A 17359-nucleotide genomic window follows, 5' to 3' on the forward strand; every position below is an offset into this window, starting at 1 on the left:
CGGGCTCCGTGTGGATGAGGGTGGAGGTTTGGTCTGGGACAAACCAGTGGCAGGGCTCGTTCGAGGTCCAAGAGAGATCGAGGTCTGCAGAGAGAGAGCAGGCGGCTGATCAGCTTCGAACCGGCCGGCGTCACTTCTGTCATGGCTGCATGGGAAGTCCGCGGAGGGTTTCTCCAGTCCCCTGTTTTCCGGTCGCTCTCTGCATTCGACTCCAACACGCAAGCACAATGCACACGGTCTTATATCATCACATCGCAATTTCTGCTTCCGGCATCTTAGACAGGCACGTCGCGCTCGCGGCAAGGGACGTTTCTTCGATGAGGACGCTGTCGCAGGAGTCATTAGGTAGAGCCACACACTAATCGAGATTTCTGGAGGAGGGTTTTGAGCCACAACTGATAGGATGGGCACGGCGAGGTAAGCAGGAACAAGACATGTTAGCAAGTGTCTGTGGTAGACTACTAGATGTTGAGAGCCAGGACGGATCGCAGTATTCGGTATTACTTGTGATTGGTACAGTAAATAGGTTGACACGAACAGGAACAGAAGAACCTCGGTGTTATTACTCAAAGTATCTGCGGGGGGTTATTTATTTGGTCCGTGCCCGGAAATCATCTTCCTCTTCCCCGTGCAAATATATTTTTACCAATAGCTCTTTTCTACTTGGCAGAGGTATCGAGGACGGAGTACAGGTACCTATGTCAGACCCTTACATATCGGAAGCAGTCCTGGGTGGTCTTGCCTAAGGGGCCCTGCTTACTGTGCTGCCACAGGGCTGGTGCTCCGATGCAGGACCGGATGAACAAACTCCACCAGCTGGAACTAATGAGCTTTTACCGCCCTAGTCGCCTTCACCATCTGCATCTCCGAAACCCTCCAATGGGATTTCCATCACAGGCCCCTTTGCCAAGACTCGGAACTTCCTGATTCCCTCGTGACCGGAACTTCTTCCACCGGAACTTAGCTGGAATACATCCTGTGCTCGAATACCCCAGTCTGACTCGCTTCATGCCCCGTCATCCAAGAAATGAGCCATAGATAGAAGCTCTGTAAGTGTTTTAGGAGGTAAGTTCTCTTCTTCTCACTCTTCGTCCTTCAATGGGTTGAGTATCTGGTGCTGTTTCGAACTATCCTCGTGGAGCTACCAAGGGTGGAAGCAAGAGCTTCTACCATCGGCGGCTTTCCGCAATGGTAGTCCACACGTCCAAAGGGACCGTCAGAGTAGGCGGTCTCGGCAAAAGAGCCCCTCGGGCATGTGAATCGTGCCGCTCAAGGAAGGTCCGTTGTGATGTTACCAGGACTAAGATTCCATGTACAAACTGCAGACTTGACTGCAAAGACTGCTCATTACCCGCAAGCAAGCGACGTCATGTCGGGGATCGTATACTAAACCCAGCCTTCTTTGAGGGCAAGCAACACGGTCATCGGAGCCCAATATGCGACGCCATCATTGATTTCGGAGATATAAACGGCATCGTCTCGGAGGGGACCAAATATGCTGCTGCCAACGGCGCAGTTGGTCATGGTACTTTCAACATCTTCGGTCTCTCTGAAAACTCTGCCTCCAATTTACCAGCGACAGTCGATGACTGCAAGGCTGGCGATAAAGATGACACAACAGGTGTCGAGCAGGATTTCGAGGCAGACGTCCTGGCAGATTTCCTGGCGGCATATCCCTCGCCCTCACAGACTATTTTGACAGACCACCAACCACCGTCACTCCCCGAGTATATCACACCTTTGAAGAAGACTCTGTCTGCCGAAGACCTCAACCACCTCAGGAGAAGGGGTGCTCTCGACATTCCTGACTCGATAACGCGTGACCTTCTTTTGACAACTTATGCGAAATGGATACATCCTTTCGCACCGATGCTGGATCTCCAAGCCATCCTGTCGGCAGTCTCCACCAACGGTAGCACAGGCACAACCAGCCTGCTTCTTTTCCAAGCAATCATGTTTGCCGCGATGGCATACCTCAAGACGAACAGCCAGCATGGAAGCCACAAGCAAACGAGAGGCATATTCTATGAACGTGCCCGACTTCTTCACGACTTTGACGTCGAAGTGGATCGGCTCATCATCTGTCAAGCGGCTATCCTATTGAGCTTCTGGGACGGGGACTGTGAAGGTGTCCGGGACAGCTATTATTGGATCGGAATCGCCACATTGCACGCAAGCAGTATCGGGCTCAACTTCGATCCCATGAACAGTCTCTCAGATCCAAACCATCGGCGTTCATTCAAGACGACATGGTGGACACTTGTGATGAGAGATAGATTGCTTGCTGTCGCCTTGCGGAGACCGGTACAGAATAGCGTGTTTCGTTTCGATGTTCCCATGTTACATCTTGACGACTTCCGACTAGAGTCGCTCTTGGTTGCTTTCCAGAAAAACCTGCAGATTCACGACATTAGCTTACCCGAGCTAGAAACACTCGCCAGTTCCTGCGTGGCTCTGGCTCAGCTTTCCGAGTACATCGATAAAGTCTTGACTGTGCAGTATACTGTACAAAGAGCCCCCTCTGCTGCAGGACGGAGCGCAGTCGCTGTATCTCTGGTTCCGAGGGTCACCAGTCCAAGATGGCTGGATATCATGACGTGCGGACAAGAGCTGCAAAATTGGTATGGATATTTACCCACTGAAGTACAACAAGTTGAGTGCCATCACGACATCGGAGATCGAAAGGAGAACGAGCTCGTGAGTGTCCACAGGGCTCTCTTAGCCGGTTATTACGCCATGACTTTGATGACTCTATACCGGCCTTTGCTCAACCTGTCATGCTCAAATGCAAACGAGACCAAGCTGCGAAGTCTGTCGATGAAGATGGTTTCACAGGCCTCAAAAAGCATTACAAGCATATTCACCAAACTCTATGCTGACCATCTCATCCCCTGGTTGCCAGACACTGCGATTGCCATTTTGGAACCAGCCGTCGCCACACACCTGCTCTACAGTATGTCTGAGCTTGAACAAGTGCGACAGATCAGCTTTCAAAGGTTTTACCTCTGTTGGCGCATTCTCCAGCAGCTGGGAGAAGTTTACTTTCTGGCAGAGACCACCATGACGATGCTCAATGCCGCCGCGCACAGGCTCAAGTCGCTGCCAGACATGAGGGGCATGAAGTCTGTCGCCTGTTCACAGCTTATTGATGCAATCAGTCCCTCTGGTGGTGGCGACGACACCGCAACTCATCTAGCTGTTCCCTTTATCGGCGTTGTTGGAGACCAGAAGAAGGATCGGTCCGATGTGGCAGTGGACTGGAGTGACCCGCCAGACACCGGGGAGCAGCGCAAGGATAACGAGCAGGTATCAGACACATGTGACCATGATTTCGACCTGGAAGCGAACTGTGCCTTGGATTCGATCAACTTTGACCAACTTGTCTATTGGGATGCGGTCGAAGAGATCCCGACTAACAGCTCACTATGAAACCCTGCCGCACACGACGCTGCGTCGACAAGGTCTCAAATGCACCGCAAGCTAGATGTAAAAGCTGCAAGCTGCATCATGTATGAATATAAATGTGACAAGGGACGTGGCTTAGAACACTCGATCCCTATCGATAATATTAGCTATATCTGATCTGACGTCCGCCTCATCGCTGTGTTGAGTAACTACCTAAATTCCGAGAGGGCGACTATTCGCTATCGATCGAACTATGCCGTTGATTTCTACTCGAGGCTCGCTGGCTGAGCAACCCCGGATTCCCCAACGCTAACGCGGATCGACCTCGTCGTATTCCAATACCTGCCTAGGCTGCTAGGTACATCAAGTGTCACGAGAAACCCCAGAATGAACTGGGCGATGATCACGACGTCATGTGGGGAAGCGCTGCAACACGAGGTCCTTTTTAAGAGAGCAGAGGGCCACGAGGACAACGACGATCGACTGCAATCTCAAATTCTGGGGACTACCTTTCTTTCGCTCTGTTCTCGACCAGACGGAATGGAGGAGCTGTGTAACAGCAATCATAACTGAGCCCAGAGTAGATAATATTCTTCTCAGAAGTGAAAAGAAAGAGACATCCCACCTACCAATGGCGACACAAAGCAACTCGTTTTGGCAAAACCGGAGGATGCGAGACCGGTACAGGCTTCCAGCCAACATGGACGACTATGGGGATCAGGTAGAGGAGTCTCTGGTAGAGCTACGAGACAATTATGTCAAGCCAGGTTCGTGCTCTCGAGCCTTGGACGCGATGGCTGTCTTCTGCTCGTGAATCCCTGTGGCTTCCTCAAAAATGCGAGCCGTTAACAAAAAGGATTCTTAGGTCTTCGTGGAACTTTCCAGTCGAAATATGTCGTCCTTTGTGCCTTCGTTGTTAGGCTCGGCGGTTTCCTATTCGGTTATGGTATGTATCATGCACGGATTGCAGGCCAATCCGAGTATTAGGATCAAAGGTTGACTTGCACCTGTAGACCAGGGAGTCGTGTCTGTCATCCTTGTCATGGATCAGTTCCTCGAACAATTTCCTCGAGTCTCAGAGACCGCCAGTGGAGCTGGCTTTTGGAAAGGATTCATGACGGCCATGATTGAGCTTGGAGCACTTATTGGTAGGCACTCCGCAAGGGCTTCCAGAATCATGTGAGGAATACACCAGGTCTAATCATCTCCTCACAGGGGCGTTCAACCAAGGCTGGGTGGCCGAGAAGATATCCCGAAAATACTCGATTTGTGTGGCTGTTTGCATTTTTGTGGTCGGTTCAATCTTGCAGACGGCCGCACAGGACTATGCAATATTGATTGTTGGCCGTCTCATCGGTGGCATTGGTGTCGGGATGTAAGCCTGAACGTAATCTTACCTTTTGGATCTCTTGAGCTGAATCGGCCCCCAGGCTGAGTATGGTGGTCCCTATGTATATCGCGGAAGTGTCGCCACCAGAGATCAGAGGTAAGTTGCTAGTTGACCCCGCTCTCGGCGAGACTGTGTGCATTGTTGATCATGCGAAAGGAACTTTGCTTGTCCTCGAGGAGTTTTCCATCGTTTTCGGTATCATCTGTGCCTATTGGTTGACTTTTGGCACGCGTTATATCGGCAGTGAATGGTCATTCCGACTTCCTTTCCTTCTGCAGATCATACCCGCTGTACTTCTGGGCATCGCTGTCCTCTTCATCCCCTTTTCACCCAGGTGGCTTGCGTCAAAGGGGCGCGACCAAGAAGCCCTGGCCGCTCTGGTCAAACTCCGCGGAGTCCCAGCAGACGATCCACGAATTCAAGCCGAATGGTTGGATATTCGTGCTGAAGTTGCATTTCACAAGGAGGTTGCTAAAGAGAAGCACCCCAATCTCGGCATCGTGGATCGTCAGTCTCGTTGGGATGCTGTCAAACTGGAACTTGCCGCTTATGCTGATTGTTTCAAACAAGGGTACTGGCGCCGCACTATGGTCGGCGTTGGTCTGATGTTCTGTGAGTCCTCAATCTTTGTTTCTGGGCTCTTGTCTTCTGCATTCTCCCGGGCTTGGTCATGGCTAACCAGTCTCTGCAGTCCAGCAGTTTGTTGGCATCAATGCCCTGATCTATTACTCACCCAGCTTGTTTGAGAGCATGAATGTCGATTACAACATGCGGCTTGTTCTCTCGGGTATACTGAATGTCACGCAGCTTGTTGGAGTTTCGACATCTCTGTACACCATGGATCGCTTCGGACGGCGGCCGCTTCTGCTGTTGGGCAGTGTCATCATGACCATTTCCCATGTCATCATTGCGGTCCTCGTGGGTTTATACTTTGAAAGCTGGGATGATCATAAAGACAAAGGTTGGGTGGCCGTTGCTTTCCTTTTCCTCTATATGTTGGCCTTTGGCATGACATGGGGACCTGTGCCGTGGGCTATGCCATCCGAAATCTTCCCAAGTTTCCTGCGAGCGAAAGGTGTGGCATGGAGCACCTGCAGCAACTGGCTCAATAACTTCATCATCGGCCTGATCACACCACCTCTGATCCAAAATACTCAGGGATTCGGAGCGTACACATTCTTCGCGGTCTTTTGCGCCCTGAGTGGGATATGGACTTGGTTCTGTGTGCCAGAAACAAAAGGGCGCAGCCTTGAGGATATGGACCGGGTGTTTGGAGATAGAGCTGCGGCGGCAGATAAAGCCCGAAGGAAGGAAATCATCAATGAGCTCAAGCAAGTCGATGGTCAAATGAAGCAGGAAGAAATAAAGACAGCATAACTGCAATCTATACAGATCGACTTATTCCAGTCCGCGATGAACCGCAAAGCATGTGGCTGAATCAAGAATGCAGTTTTTGATCTTCGGATTCTGTGCTCCCTTTAGATTGCCGGCATCGATGGCGTCGCACAGAGAAGGATCCTCTGTTCTCTTAGGTGATCGAGAAAGAAATGGCCACTGTCAAAGTGCCACTGCGTTCTTTCGTGGTTGTACCAAAGCACCGACATGTCGTTTGATCTGCCTAGAGTTTATCGTGAAACAACCTCCTACCTTTCCTCCAGTATTTCGTGCGTGCAGTAAGTCGGAGATGGGGTTGTTCGCGGACTTTGAGCGGACGTCTACCATGAACTATGTTGAAGGATCGCAGGAGCTGACACCCGCCACTCTTGATGATAACATGCTCGACAGTCCTTGTGTCTCGTCGAGACAGCGGCGTAGGTGACTCGCTTCACCAGAAACGGCCATCTGGGTCCATCTTGTTGGCGATTTGAACAACGAGCTCTTGTCGACGGCAGAGCCAAATAGCGATGACTCGTGTTCGAAGCTGAGCATGCCGACAAAGGGATGTGAGGGCAAGAAGATAGTCATTCCTTCGGATGAGTACGAGGCAGAATAGAACAAAACCCCAAGAGCCGAACAGCCCCACAGAAACCCCCGTTCCACCCCCACAGGTCAGCATCTGGCTGGAATTACGGGGTGACACCGGATCGAGGTCGAGGCTCAAACAACTGCCGGGGACTAGACAATTTGCAATTCATATACGGCATGAAGTGCCGAGTACATGACAACAGATAAGTAGACTTGGCCGGCGTCGGACATCTAGGGAAATTTTCTCTCCAGATATCGCTATTTCGATTCTCCAAGCAGCTCAAAAGCAGCATTCCTGTCAGGAGAAGGACGATCGCAAACAAGGCGCAGGGTGACCGAAGCGAAAAATGACAATTCCGTCTACCCACAAAGTCTCCATTCTGGTGGTAAGGATGCGCATTGACCGCTTACTGCTCAGAAGCACTCACGGGTATATAGAGGCACGATGGGACATACCACTTTGAAACCAAGACCATGCCGGTCCCCGAGATCAGCCCTACCGAATTGCTAGTTCGCTTGTCGGTATCAGGAGTGTGTGGCTCGGATTTTCATCTTGCAGAGGGCCACTCGGGTCCAACTTGCGACATTCTAGGACATGAGGGCGTTGGACGAGTTGTAAAGCTTGGATCTGCAGTGAATCCTTCCTTTGTCAATGTTGGGACACGGGTCGGCCTAGGGTGGGTGCGGGACGTGTGCGAAGAATGCTTCTGCTGCTTATCCCCAGGCGGCGAGGGACGTTGTTTGGCGAAGTTGTGCTCTGGCTTGAGAAGAGACGGTACTTTTGCAGAGTACGCCGTTGTCCCGTCCCGGTACGTAATTCGGATCCCGGAGGACGTCCCTGACGATCTCGTTGCACCGATTCTATGTGGCGGGGTGACGGCGTACAAAGCCATCAAGGTCAGTGAGGCAGTCCCAGGCCGATGGATGGTCATTTCAGGTGCTGGAGGTGGAGTTGGGGCTTTGGGAATTCAATATGCAAAGTCCATGGGATACCGGGTTATCGCGATTGACGTCGGAGATGCCAAAAAGGAGTACTGTCTGAAGCTGGGCGCTGAAGTGTACTATGATGCCAAAGAACTCGACACGGCAACGGTCATGGCTCTCACAGGAGACGGTGCTGCGGCAGTTTTGGTCATGGCGAACTCGGGGAGAGCGTACCAGGCGGCACTGGAACTGGTGGCTCCCTACGGGACACTGGTCTGCGTGGGAATACCGCCGGCGGATCAACTGGTAACCTTTCATCCTATTCTGGGTATTTCCAAAGGCGTGAAGATCATCGGCTCTGCTGTGGGAACCAGAAAGGACATCTGGGAGGCAATCGAATTCGTGCAACGAGGCGCCGTGAAGCCAGCAGTGGAAATGGCCACCTTGGACGATCTGTCCGATATTGCGAAGAACTTTGGAAAGGTGAGCAGCCTCCTCATTCTTCCTCTCCCCCTCTTTCGCTGGGACATAGCTTTGACGAATACATCTCTGATTGATCGGGAACAGACTTCGGGCAAGTATGTCATCCGGCTGAGCGATGAAATCAACAGTTCTGACTCCGGGAATGCTGATGCCCTGAAAAACGGTCACTAAGGGAACAAGGCACGTCGAGGTCTCCAGCGGGAGGATACATACCCTTTTTTGTGCAGCGAGACTCAAGCAATAGATATAGATCAAAATCCTGCAGATGGACGTTTCCAAGCTCAGATATCACGGAGTGTCGACTGATTGGACTTCGCTTAAGGAGCACCATCTTCGATCGTCCCTCGTCTGAAAGCTTCCCCGCAAATCATGCTCAGCGCTCATGCATGATTTGCCATTTTGAAACACGAGTCGTGCTTCGTCAACCGCTCATCAAAACTCACCTCAGCATACGATTTGCGAAATGATGGCCAGGGCGTGCAGCTCCAGAACGCGCTGCTTTTGCCATCAGGTGATTGAAGACGCCTGGCCACACCTCAACCCCTCTTTCGTCATGCAAGGGTGTTTTTTGAGAGCTGACCTGTCGTGTCTATACCCTTCTCTTTTGCATATCTCTTCGAGCTTCTGGACTGCAACTCCAGGTGAAATTGACCAGTATAGTTCTCGGTTGCAACGATGGCAGCACGACCTCTACTGATTAGCCTCGCTTCAGCAGCTCGGCCAAGGGCCCTGAGCCTTCCCATCCGAGCTGCAACCAGACGAGCGTTTCAGCTATCTACAGCAAACCTCAGACCCACGGCTGCCACATTGAGTCCTTCAGAGTCGATTCCGCTCAATAGCCATACACCAACCCCGGGCACCGTACCCCCCCAAGCCGAGGTGTTTCCAGAGAACACGCACGCGGCCTTCCTGGGTGAGGCTGACAGCAATCAAGGGCACGACGCCGTGCGAGAGGCCCACGGGGCACCACAACCCGCCCTCGAAGCTGAAAATTCGGCATTCCTGGGCGAAGCAGACTCGGATGATCACTTTGAAGTGCGCAAGACTATAGAGGGAGATAACAATCCGCCCCTGGATGCAAACAATGCTGCGTTTCTTGGTGAGGCCGACAGTGATGACGGCTTTGAGGCACGAAGGGCGGCTGAGGGGGACAACCAGGAAGGCCTGGATGCGACGAACGCCGCGTTTCTTGGTGAAGCTGATAGTGACGATGCACATGAGGCTGATTTTGACATACATCCCGAGAGACATCGTCACAGCATCGAAGATACCAGCGTCAGTGGGTTGCATGGGCAACAGGGAGAACAAGATCAGTGAGCGAGTAAGCTGCAAGGACCACTGCCGATGGATATTCCCCTTATGTACCTGAAAACCAGCCCAATTTCAAAAAAGCCCATTGGTATTTTGTTCTGATATAATTGACCCGTCTCATTCTTTCTCAAATTTATCGTAGTCCTCTTTGCTCATGAGATTGTCGAGCTCATTCAGGTCACTCACTTCAATCTTTGCCAGCCAACCCTCAGACTCGGGGCTTTTGTTGATCGTTCCTGGCTTCTCTTCCAGCACCTTGTTATGATCGGAAATCTTGCCCGACACAGGCGTCATGATGTCGGAGGCAGACTTGACGGACTCGACTGCGCCGATCGTGTCGCCTTTGGTCACTTCCATGCCGAGTTCGGGAAGCTCAACATAGACGACATCTCCCAGGGCCTTAGCTGCGTACTCGGTAATGCCTATGGTTCCTGCGCTGGAGTGTAAGCATTCTGCGATTGCCCGGAGAGACCAAACCTTTGAAATGGTGAAGATTGCGCTGGGGAAACATACCTGTCTTGCCGTCACTGTCGAGCTCTATCCACTCATGATCTTCAGTGTACTTCTTCACGCATACTGTAAGCAAACTAGAGTTAGTAAAGCTCAAATTGAGAGAGTGGTGACGCACGGGCAGGTCTCGCAGAGAATGATCTGGTAGAAAGGTAGGTCGATCGTCCTAGGTGAGACTTGGCTGATGACCGCGGGACGACCACTCCTTTCGTGACCAATCTCGAGACTGCCGGCATGAGCCGACCTAGGGTAGGGGAAGCCATTGTATGTTTTGTCTTGACGCGGAATATGAAGTGGAAAGACGCGAATATTTAAAAGGACGCTGTTGTTAGCTCCACAAATGCAATCGATAAAGATCTTGCAATCGGAGACAAACCCGCCGTCAAACTGCGCCGGTGAAAGTGGAGATCTCCCAGGGAAATTCTCAATTCCAAGCAAATCTAGCAATCCACCCTCGTATACTCTCAGAGGTGACATCGCGGCCTCATTGAAAATGCTGTACGAACTGATAGCTGTGGTGAGTCCCTTGAGCTTTGTGCTCCTCGAATTCGAAGGCAAGATTCAGCTGACGTATAACAGGTCCGGCCGGGCAACCTCAATCATGTCAAAGAGTATGCTTGCTCTCCCAGCTTCTTTGCACAAGTGGAATCACTCGCTAACACACTTTGACTCTGCGCACAGAATCGCCCGCGTCGCCGGCCAACAGATTCTGGCCTCCAACGGTGTGATACGCGGCATGAAGAACTGGGGCCAGTTCGACCTCCCCCGACCGACCACGAAACATCAAACTCAACATCGGCAGGGCCATTACTTCGTGATGCAGTTTGACGCGTCGGTCAAGGCCCAGCAGGATGTCCGACGATTTTTGAGTCTTGATCCACGAATGATCCGGTTCAGTGTCATTAAGATCGGCGACAAACTGGGCGGCATCAATGGTGCTATTGAAGAGGTAGACGGAGAAATACCTTGGAACTCGGGCACCCAAGTCAGAAATCCATTTACGGACCCTCGAACAACAAGGACAGGACCTCTAAGATAGTCAAAGAAGAAAAATGACTCGCCACGAAGGCGCAGTGCAGGAACATACGAACCATGGCGAGAGAGGCATGTCCACATGTCATTTCTATCCACACACAACTCCGGAGGAACACACGCTACAAATGGTGGTATCATCAACAAGTTTGTTCATCAAAACAGGCTCCACCGCCCTCTCTCCTTGGTCTGTGACGCCTTCGCCTGCTGCGTCTTCGTCCGACCCTCTAGCTGCCTCAGACTCTCGATCTTCTCTAAAACCAACTCCAACATCTCCTTTCGCTTGATGACATCGAGATGTCTTCTGATCTTGGGGTCTTCTCTTGCAAATTGTTCAATCTCGTTGGGTTCCAGATGACGGCCAAGCCTCAGATCTAACTCGCGGGGGAAATTGTAGTAGAATTCGGAAAGGAGTTCAACATTGAGGAAGAGCACCGCTGTGGACGTCAGCTTGTCGGCGACGATGTCCAGGAAGATCTCGGGACAATAGTATTTGTTTTTGAGATTGGCGCATTGCTTGGACTTGACCGCCATTAGGCGCATCTTGAGGATATCGGCACGGTCACGGAGGAAGACGGCTTCGCGACCTTTGTATAATAGTTAGCCTGACATACCTGGAACGATTGAAGACGTTGACATACCCTTTTGAAGGAGAGCTGCTGAAAACCCACCAGCGCCACCGGCTCCATCGCCCTCGAGGACGATGTCTCCCTTCCTCACTCGGTCGATGAATCCCATCACATCTTTAAGTTTTCTTTTGCCAACGTTGTCTTCCAATTGTCTTTGCGCAGCTTCACAAGCTTTAAGCTCGTTCTTCAGCACGTGACCCACGTTCTCTCGTCCTTTACTCCACTCATTCGGCTCGACTTCGATCTCAAATTTGAATGGCTTGATACAGTTTTCAACCTGATCGCTTGTGCTGTAGAATCGATCATTCAATATGCTGGATGATGCATCAACAATGGAACGTTGAGCGTATGGATGTGAAGCAAACGTTGAGGCGGCGATCAACTTGTCGACATGGCTTTGTAGTTCCGCAGCCACCACAGTAGTTGCCAGTCTCCCAACGCCAAGTTTTGTAAGCTCCGATGTCGAAGCGTCCAGTTTGCGCTGCCAATATAACGAATGCGGATCAGCCTTGGGCAGTTCGGATAATGGATCTGCTTCGGGCTGAACCGGGGATAGATCCTCCACGGGCTTGTTCCAGTATCTTTTGGCCAGCACATCCATCACCTTCTGGTCAAGAACATCTTTCAACAAGGCTCTAACTTGAGGCCTGCCAAAATGCTCGCTAAACTCCTTGAAGGAATGCTTGAAGCTGTCCAAGCTTTCGGCCAAGTACGACTCAGCGCTGAGCGGCCTATCGTTATATTGTACTTTGAACTCATAGGTTGCCTCTTCCAGCTCTTGTACGATAGCATCTCTCGTGCCAGCAAGGCTCGCCGCCATCGTTTGTTCAAGAACGTGCATGAGCTTGTGCCGTAACGTGGTAGTACCCACAGCGAGTTCTGATTGTGGACCAAACTGTAACGGATGTGATGAGAAGTATGCATATTCATTTTTGATGATGGCATTTGTCACATTGGCGCCCGATCTAGAGAAAAGTCCCGCTGACTGTGGTATCTTACATACCACGCCAACATAACCCAACCTCAGAGGATATTTTCGATCCGACAAAATTTCAGCGCCTCGGCGAGGGTCGACCAGATCCATTTTCGTGATAACGCCGATCGTTCTCTCGCCCCGAGGGTCAACTCTCCGACTTGCCCTTAGGGCAGTTGAATTAGCCAAGTCCACGTCTGCGGCGGAGATGGCTAGGATAACATTGGGCGGCTGGATGTATTTATCGCATAAGTCGGAGATCTTCTGCTTCAGCTCGGAAGGCTGATCTTTGCCCGATACTTGGATATAACCCGGCAGATCAATCAGGGATAGATCTGGAACGTTAGGAGAATAGATTGACAACTGAATAGGGTCGTCCGTGACACACTGCTCCGAGGGAACAGCGAGATTGAGGTCGGTGAGAATCTTTTGTATTTGCGTGAAATCCGTGATTTTGCCCATTCCGAGAGTAGGAAACTCGCCATACTCTGCTTTTGCATCCGGTGTGTTTATCAGCGTGAGTTCGATCGGGCGCCTGGTGACCATATTAGAGCCTTTTGGTAGGAATTCATGCCCGACGATCGCCTCGAGCACCGAGCTTTTCCCGGATGATTGTGAACCGATAACCACAATAGACGGTAGCGTCAATGCGCCTCCCTGGCCGATTGTATTGAGAATGCTTCGGATCTCAATCATCTTTCTCGTCAGAACCATCATTTGATCATCTCGTGCCATCTCCGCAGCGGCTCGCTCGTCATCTTCACTCGATTGTTCCAGTACTATTGCGGCAGCCGAAGCAGCAGCAGCTCCGGCGGCGGACTTGCTCGGCTTGGGCGGTTGTGGTTCAGACTCGCCGTTGCCAGACTCCTCCCCCTTTTCAAAAAATTGCTGGAGCCATTCCGGTAGATGTGCCTCTTCTTTTGTGCGCTCCCAACCGACTCCTATTTGATCGACAATCCCCTTGGCACCCTCGAACATATTTGAGGACGTCTCCGAGACCGCTTCTCCGGCCTTTTTCAGGACGTTCAAGGTATAGGTTCCGGCCTGGGCGGCTTGGTATTGGATGTAAGCTAGGCCGGCAAGGATGCTCGCTCCAAACATGGCAGGGATGCGAGCCATTTTCAGGGCGAGTTTTGGCAGAATCCTAGCAAAGGAGATGGATCGGACGGCGGGGACATTGTGTATTGAACTGGACCCGATCGGCCATGCTCGCAGAGGGAGACGGGCATTTGGCCTCAACAAGGCCCCGGGTCTTGTGGCAGCATAACTGTGGTGAAGGAGGCGTGCAGAGACGCCTCGCTGGCGCAATAGAGGCGCGACCCTCGCAGAGAGGAGTCTACCGCTCATCCCAGGTCAGGTCGAACATGAAGGTTGATGAAAGTTGAATCAAAGAAAAAGTTGTGGAAGTGGTGTCAACTGATACATGATACTACTCGTTAGGTACTAGGTAGTACGTTGGGGCAACAAAACACGAGAATGCCGAATGACGTGGGAGAAGATGCGCACTGTGGCTCGCCCTGGTGCTGCCTACTCGTACTCGGTACAAAATCGCAGCCACACTTATGACCGCGCAGCCACACATGAGTCGCCACAATTTTGTAGCCACAATTTCGTGATCTCTTGCCCCCTGTACCAAGCATGGCGGCACCTGGCGGTGAAGTTTGGGATAACCAACATCAAACCCGCATGTGTCACCATGTCCTCTTGAGAAACAGCAATATCTGTGCTTCTGCCTTTCTGTCTCCTTTCCATATACACCGGGGTCCTGGCGTTTGTTGGATCAGGGTCATTTGATGCTTGGACTGCTGATACCTTTTGCCTCCGTGCAGAGAAATATAATGCGCCTGGTCGAGTATATGACTCAACAACCAACTTCTCACCAAAACTGGGTTAATTTTCAAATTTTACCTGTTTGAAGATGTGCAGATTTCTTGTACGCCTTTGACCCTTGTCTATGCTTCGCCTACATTCCTACTCACAGGGTTCCAGGTGTACAAGGGCTCTGAGCCGATCATACTTTCCAAGTTGATCACTGAACCATCGCACAGCATTCTCACGCAATCTTATGACAGTCGCCTCCGCCTAGATAGCCGTCGCCCGGTCAATGGGGATGGCTTTGGGGTTGGGTGGTATACGGAGCCAGAGTTGGGTCCAGATCCATGTGTCTTTACATCGACTTTACCGGCCTGGAACTGCGTGAATCTCGAACGTCTTGCGCCGAAGACGGCCTCGAGGCTGATATTTGCCCACGTCAGGGCCACCACCGAGGGGTCGTTGGCCGAAAACAATTGCCACCCTTTCCAGCACAACACGTTGATGTGGATGCACAACGGTAATATTGGGGCCTGGAAGTACGTGAAACGCCCACTAGCTGACAGTCTTTCGGACAAATGGTTCCTTGGTGTGAAAGGCGGCACTGATTCGGAATGGGCGTTTGCGTTATTCCTCGATACCTTGGAGCGTGAGGGAGTCGATCCAAGCTCCGAACCCAAGGGTGGTTTCGACACCAAGACTCTGCGACGGGCCATGAAGAAAACCATTGCCCAAATCAATACGTTTGTCAAGGCCGTCCCTCCCGAATACAAAGTCTCAGATGTGGAAACTAGAAGCCTACTCAATTTTGCCGTTACAGACGGCCACTCTGTCATTGTCACTCGATATGTCAGCAGCAAAACCGACGCCGCCGCAAGTCTGTACTACTCGTCTGGAACTGCTTGGGTCGAAGGAAAGATCAAAGGGCAATTCAAGATGGAGAGGAGAGACAAAGCGTCCGATGTGGTCCTCGTCGCCAGCGAGCCCCTCACCTTCGAAAGACACAACTGGCTATCCGTCCCCACGAACACGATTGTTACAATCTGTAAACAGACGGTGTATGTACGGCCCATCAAAGATGAATACTATGACCCAGATCCCTCGACAGAGCGCTCGACAGGTTTTGCTAGGTCCAAAGGTCTAGTGTCAAAAGCACCTGGGGGCGGAACTGCAACACCCACTCCGATGGCTGCTACCCCAGTTCCGGGCGCTGGGGTTGAAAATGCCACTGGAGAATATATCGCGAAAGAAGATCTGGATGTATTCCGCGAAAAGATGGCGAAATTGCAGCTCCAGAAATGTAGCGAAACCAATGGGCAGATGGATCAACTATCGGTTTAGGCATCACGATTTACAAGCCCAACCTCACTTGATAAGGAAGTGAAGATGTGCTCTTAGGCGCAGGAATGTATTGTGGAAATTAAAAAAAACTCAGGGCTCTTGGACAAAAAGTGGGATCAAGGCGCAGAATGATTACGATTCGGGGACAAGCGGAGGGAGCGAGCAAGGTGCTTTGGGAGTTGACACCATTTACAGATTGTTCGACCATGGTGACTCTGATAGTCAATCTCATATTCGTCCCTTTCCTCGGTGTTTCGGGGCATTATCCGTCGTCCCCTCTGAAGTCGGCATGTCTGAAATATTTCATGCCGACCCAAGCTACTACCACCCAGACCCAAGCCATGATACACGTCAAGACCATCAGTGCAGGGTAGTACCCAACGATAGGTAGAGTAGGGTCATCTTCCAACTCCGGCGGCGCGTATGGTGTTTCTCCCACATCCCAGGCCCAAGACCACACCCCGAAGCACGACCCCATACCCACGACGAATACAATCCACGTCACGAACAAGATCACGTAACCCCAAAATGCCGTCTCCGAGTAGTCCCAGAAATCTTCATCGGGGGGCGTCCCAGCGATAGACTGCGGTTGTGTGGCAAGCGGCGAGCGAGTGCGTGAGCCAAACATCCGACGCATAGGATCTTGAATGGGGAAATAAGAGTCGGTCCCAAACGAGGACGTCGATGAGGGCTTGCGCAGAGCAGGAATACTTGGCAATACGAGGTCTTCGTCGTCTGTTGAGGCATCAGTAGTAGCCAAGTTGGGACTGATAATTGAGGCGGCAGAAGAGGCCGGGTCGACAGAAGCGATACTGCTGCGGATTGAGGGTATCGAGACCCGAGATAATGTGCGAAATGGCCATGATGGGGGAGACTCTGGCGACACCGGGCTTGACTTTGATTGCTCCTGTCTGGCACGAGGGGTGGGCGGCGCGTCTAGCTCTTCGTCTGCGGGCTGCACCAAAGGGGAGTTTGCACCAGAGAGAGGTGACTTTTTGACATCGGAGGTCTTTCTGTCCCTCCCTTTTCCCAACACGGTTTTTCTTAGTGATCCCTTTCTCTTCCTTTTGCTCTGGGCTTGTGCTTCCGCCATGACACCTCGCCCCCGAAGGGGAAGATCCGGTCCATCTCGATCACCACCATCCGTCTTGTCCTGGTCGCTGTTTGTACGGAGGAAGCTCAGACGTGAGAGCAGGTTTCCGGAGACGGATCTCTTGTGACCAGGCGCCCCATCATTGCGCTTCTTCAGCTTGTTGGTCTCTCGAAAGTCTCGCTCTTGTCCGCTGTGATTGACTTCGTCCTCGATTTTGGGGAAGGGGGTAGGTCTGTCCTTTTCGGAGGGATCGGTGTCGCCATGTGTGTATCCGTTCATGGCAGTTCTTCAGCCTTCCAGACACTCATATTGCGCGCCACAGCAGTAATTCACCCAATCAACAGGCCGACTTTGGTCTTCCCGCAGCGCGTGCAAGACTCGCTGTCAGTCGGTCGGATAGGAAAAGACGTTGGAGGCATTGAAATTTGTCTCCGAGAGTTGCTGTGTCGCAGCGAAAAGAAGGGCACAATTAGGTCTAGGACACACGCGAA

General features: G+C 51.7%; 9 protein-coding genes across 9 annotated transcripts; 6 read left to right on the forward strand and 3 right to left on the reverse strand.

Moving 5' to 3' along the window:
* Nucleotides 1–1188: 1188 nt before the first annotated feature.
* Nucleotides 1189–3429, forward strand: AYO20_03034 (hypothetical protein; the record flags this gene model as incomplete). Its single annotated transcript, XM_022641337.1, has 2 exons — nt 1189–1255; nt 1340–3429. 2 exons carry the CDS (start codon nt 1189–1191, stop codon nt 3427–3429), a joined length of 2157 nt encoding a protein of 718 aa, XP_022502539.1.
* A 676-nt stretch (nt 3430–4105) lies between these two features.
* Nucleotides 4106–6172, forward strand: AYO20_03035 (hypothetical protein; the record flags this gene model as incomplete). The annotated part of the gene is made up of 7 exons (XM_022641338.1): nt 4106–4172; nt 4271–4351; nt 4419–4553; nt 4621–4780; nt 4836–4891; nt 4952–5407; nt 5487–6172. 7 exons carry the CDS (start codon nt 4106–4108, stop codon nt 6170–6172), a joined length of 1641 nt encoding a protein of 546 aa, XP_022502540.1.
* Nucleotides 6173–7234: 1062 nt separating this feature from the next.
* Nucleotides 7235–8338, forward strand: AYO20_03036 (hypothetical protein; the record flags this gene model as incomplete). The annotated part of the gene is made up of 1 exon (XM_022641339.1): nt 7235–8338. The coding sequence occupies one exon, from the start codon at nt 7235–7237 to the stop codon at nt 8336–8338; it is 1104 nt and encodes a 367-aa protein (XP_022502541.1).
* Nucleotides 8339–8842: 504 nt separating this feature from the next.
* AYO20_03037 (hypothetical protein) lies at nt 8843–9484 on the forward strand (the record flags this gene model as incomplete). Its single annotated transcript, XM_022641340.1, has 1 exon — nt 8843–9484. One exon carries the CDS (start codon nt 8843–8845, stop codon nt 9482–9484), a length of 642 nt encoding a protein of 213 aa, XP_022502542.1.
* Nucleotides 9485–9595: 111 nt separating this feature from the next.
* Nucleotides 9596–10251, reverse strand: AYO20_03038 (glycine cleavage system H protein; the record flags this gene model as incomplete). Its single annotated transcript, XM_022641341.1, has 3 exons — nt 9596–9909; nt 9992–10054; nt 10107–10251. The coding sequence occupies 3 exons, from the start codon at nt 10249–10251 to the stop codon at nt 9596–9598; spliced, it is 522 nt and encodes a 173-aa protein (XP_022502543.1).
* A 77-nt stretch (nt 10252–10328) lies between these two features.
* Nucleotides 10329–11027, forward strand: AYO20_03039 (ribosomal protein S6; the record flags this gene model as incomplete). Its single annotated transcript, XM_022641342.1, has 1 exon — nt 10329–11027. The coding sequence occupies one exon, from the start codon at nt 10329–10331 to the stop codon at nt 11025–11027; it is 699 nt and encodes a 232-aa protein (XP_022502544.1).
* Nucleotides 11028–11176: 149 nt separating this feature from the next.
* AYO20_03040 (hypothetical protein) lies at nt 11177–13741 on the reverse strand (the record flags this gene model as incomplete). The annotated part of the gene is made up of 2 exons (XM_022641343.1): nt 11177–11607; nt 11662–13741. The coding sequence occupies 2 exons, from the start codon at nt 13739–13741 to the stop codon at nt 11177–11179; spliced, it is 2511 nt and encodes an 836-aa protein (XP_022502545.1).
* A 799-nt stretch (nt 13742–14540) lies between these two features.
* AYO20_03041 (hypothetical protein) lies at nt 14541–15775 on the forward strand (the record flags this gene model as incomplete). Its single annotated transcript, XM_022641344.1, has 2 exons — nt 14541–14555; nt 14612–15775. The coding sequence occupies 2 exons, from the start codon at nt 14541–14543 to the stop codon at nt 15773–15775; spliced, it is 1179 nt and encodes a 392-aa protein (XP_022502546.1).
* A 262-nt stretch (nt 15776–16037) lies between these two features.
* AYO20_03042 (hypothetical protein) lies at nt 16038–17147 on the reverse strand (the record flags this gene model as incomplete). Its single annotated transcript, XM_022641345.1, has 1 exon — nt 16038–17147. One exon carries the CDS (start codon nt 17145–17147, stop codon nt 16038–16040), a length of 1110 nt encoding a protein of 369 aa, XP_022502547.1.
* Nucleotides 17148–17359: the final 212 nt, after the last annotated feature.

The sequence above is a fragment of the Fonsecaea nubica genome (genome assembly GCF_001646965.1).
Source record: "Fonsecaea nubica strain CBS 269.64 chromosome Unknown Scaff14, whole genome shotgun sequence".
NCBI classification, from domain to species: Eukaryota; Fungi; Ascomycota; class Eurotiomycetes; order Chaetothyriales; family Herpotrichiellaceae; genus Fonsecaea; species Fonsecaea nubica.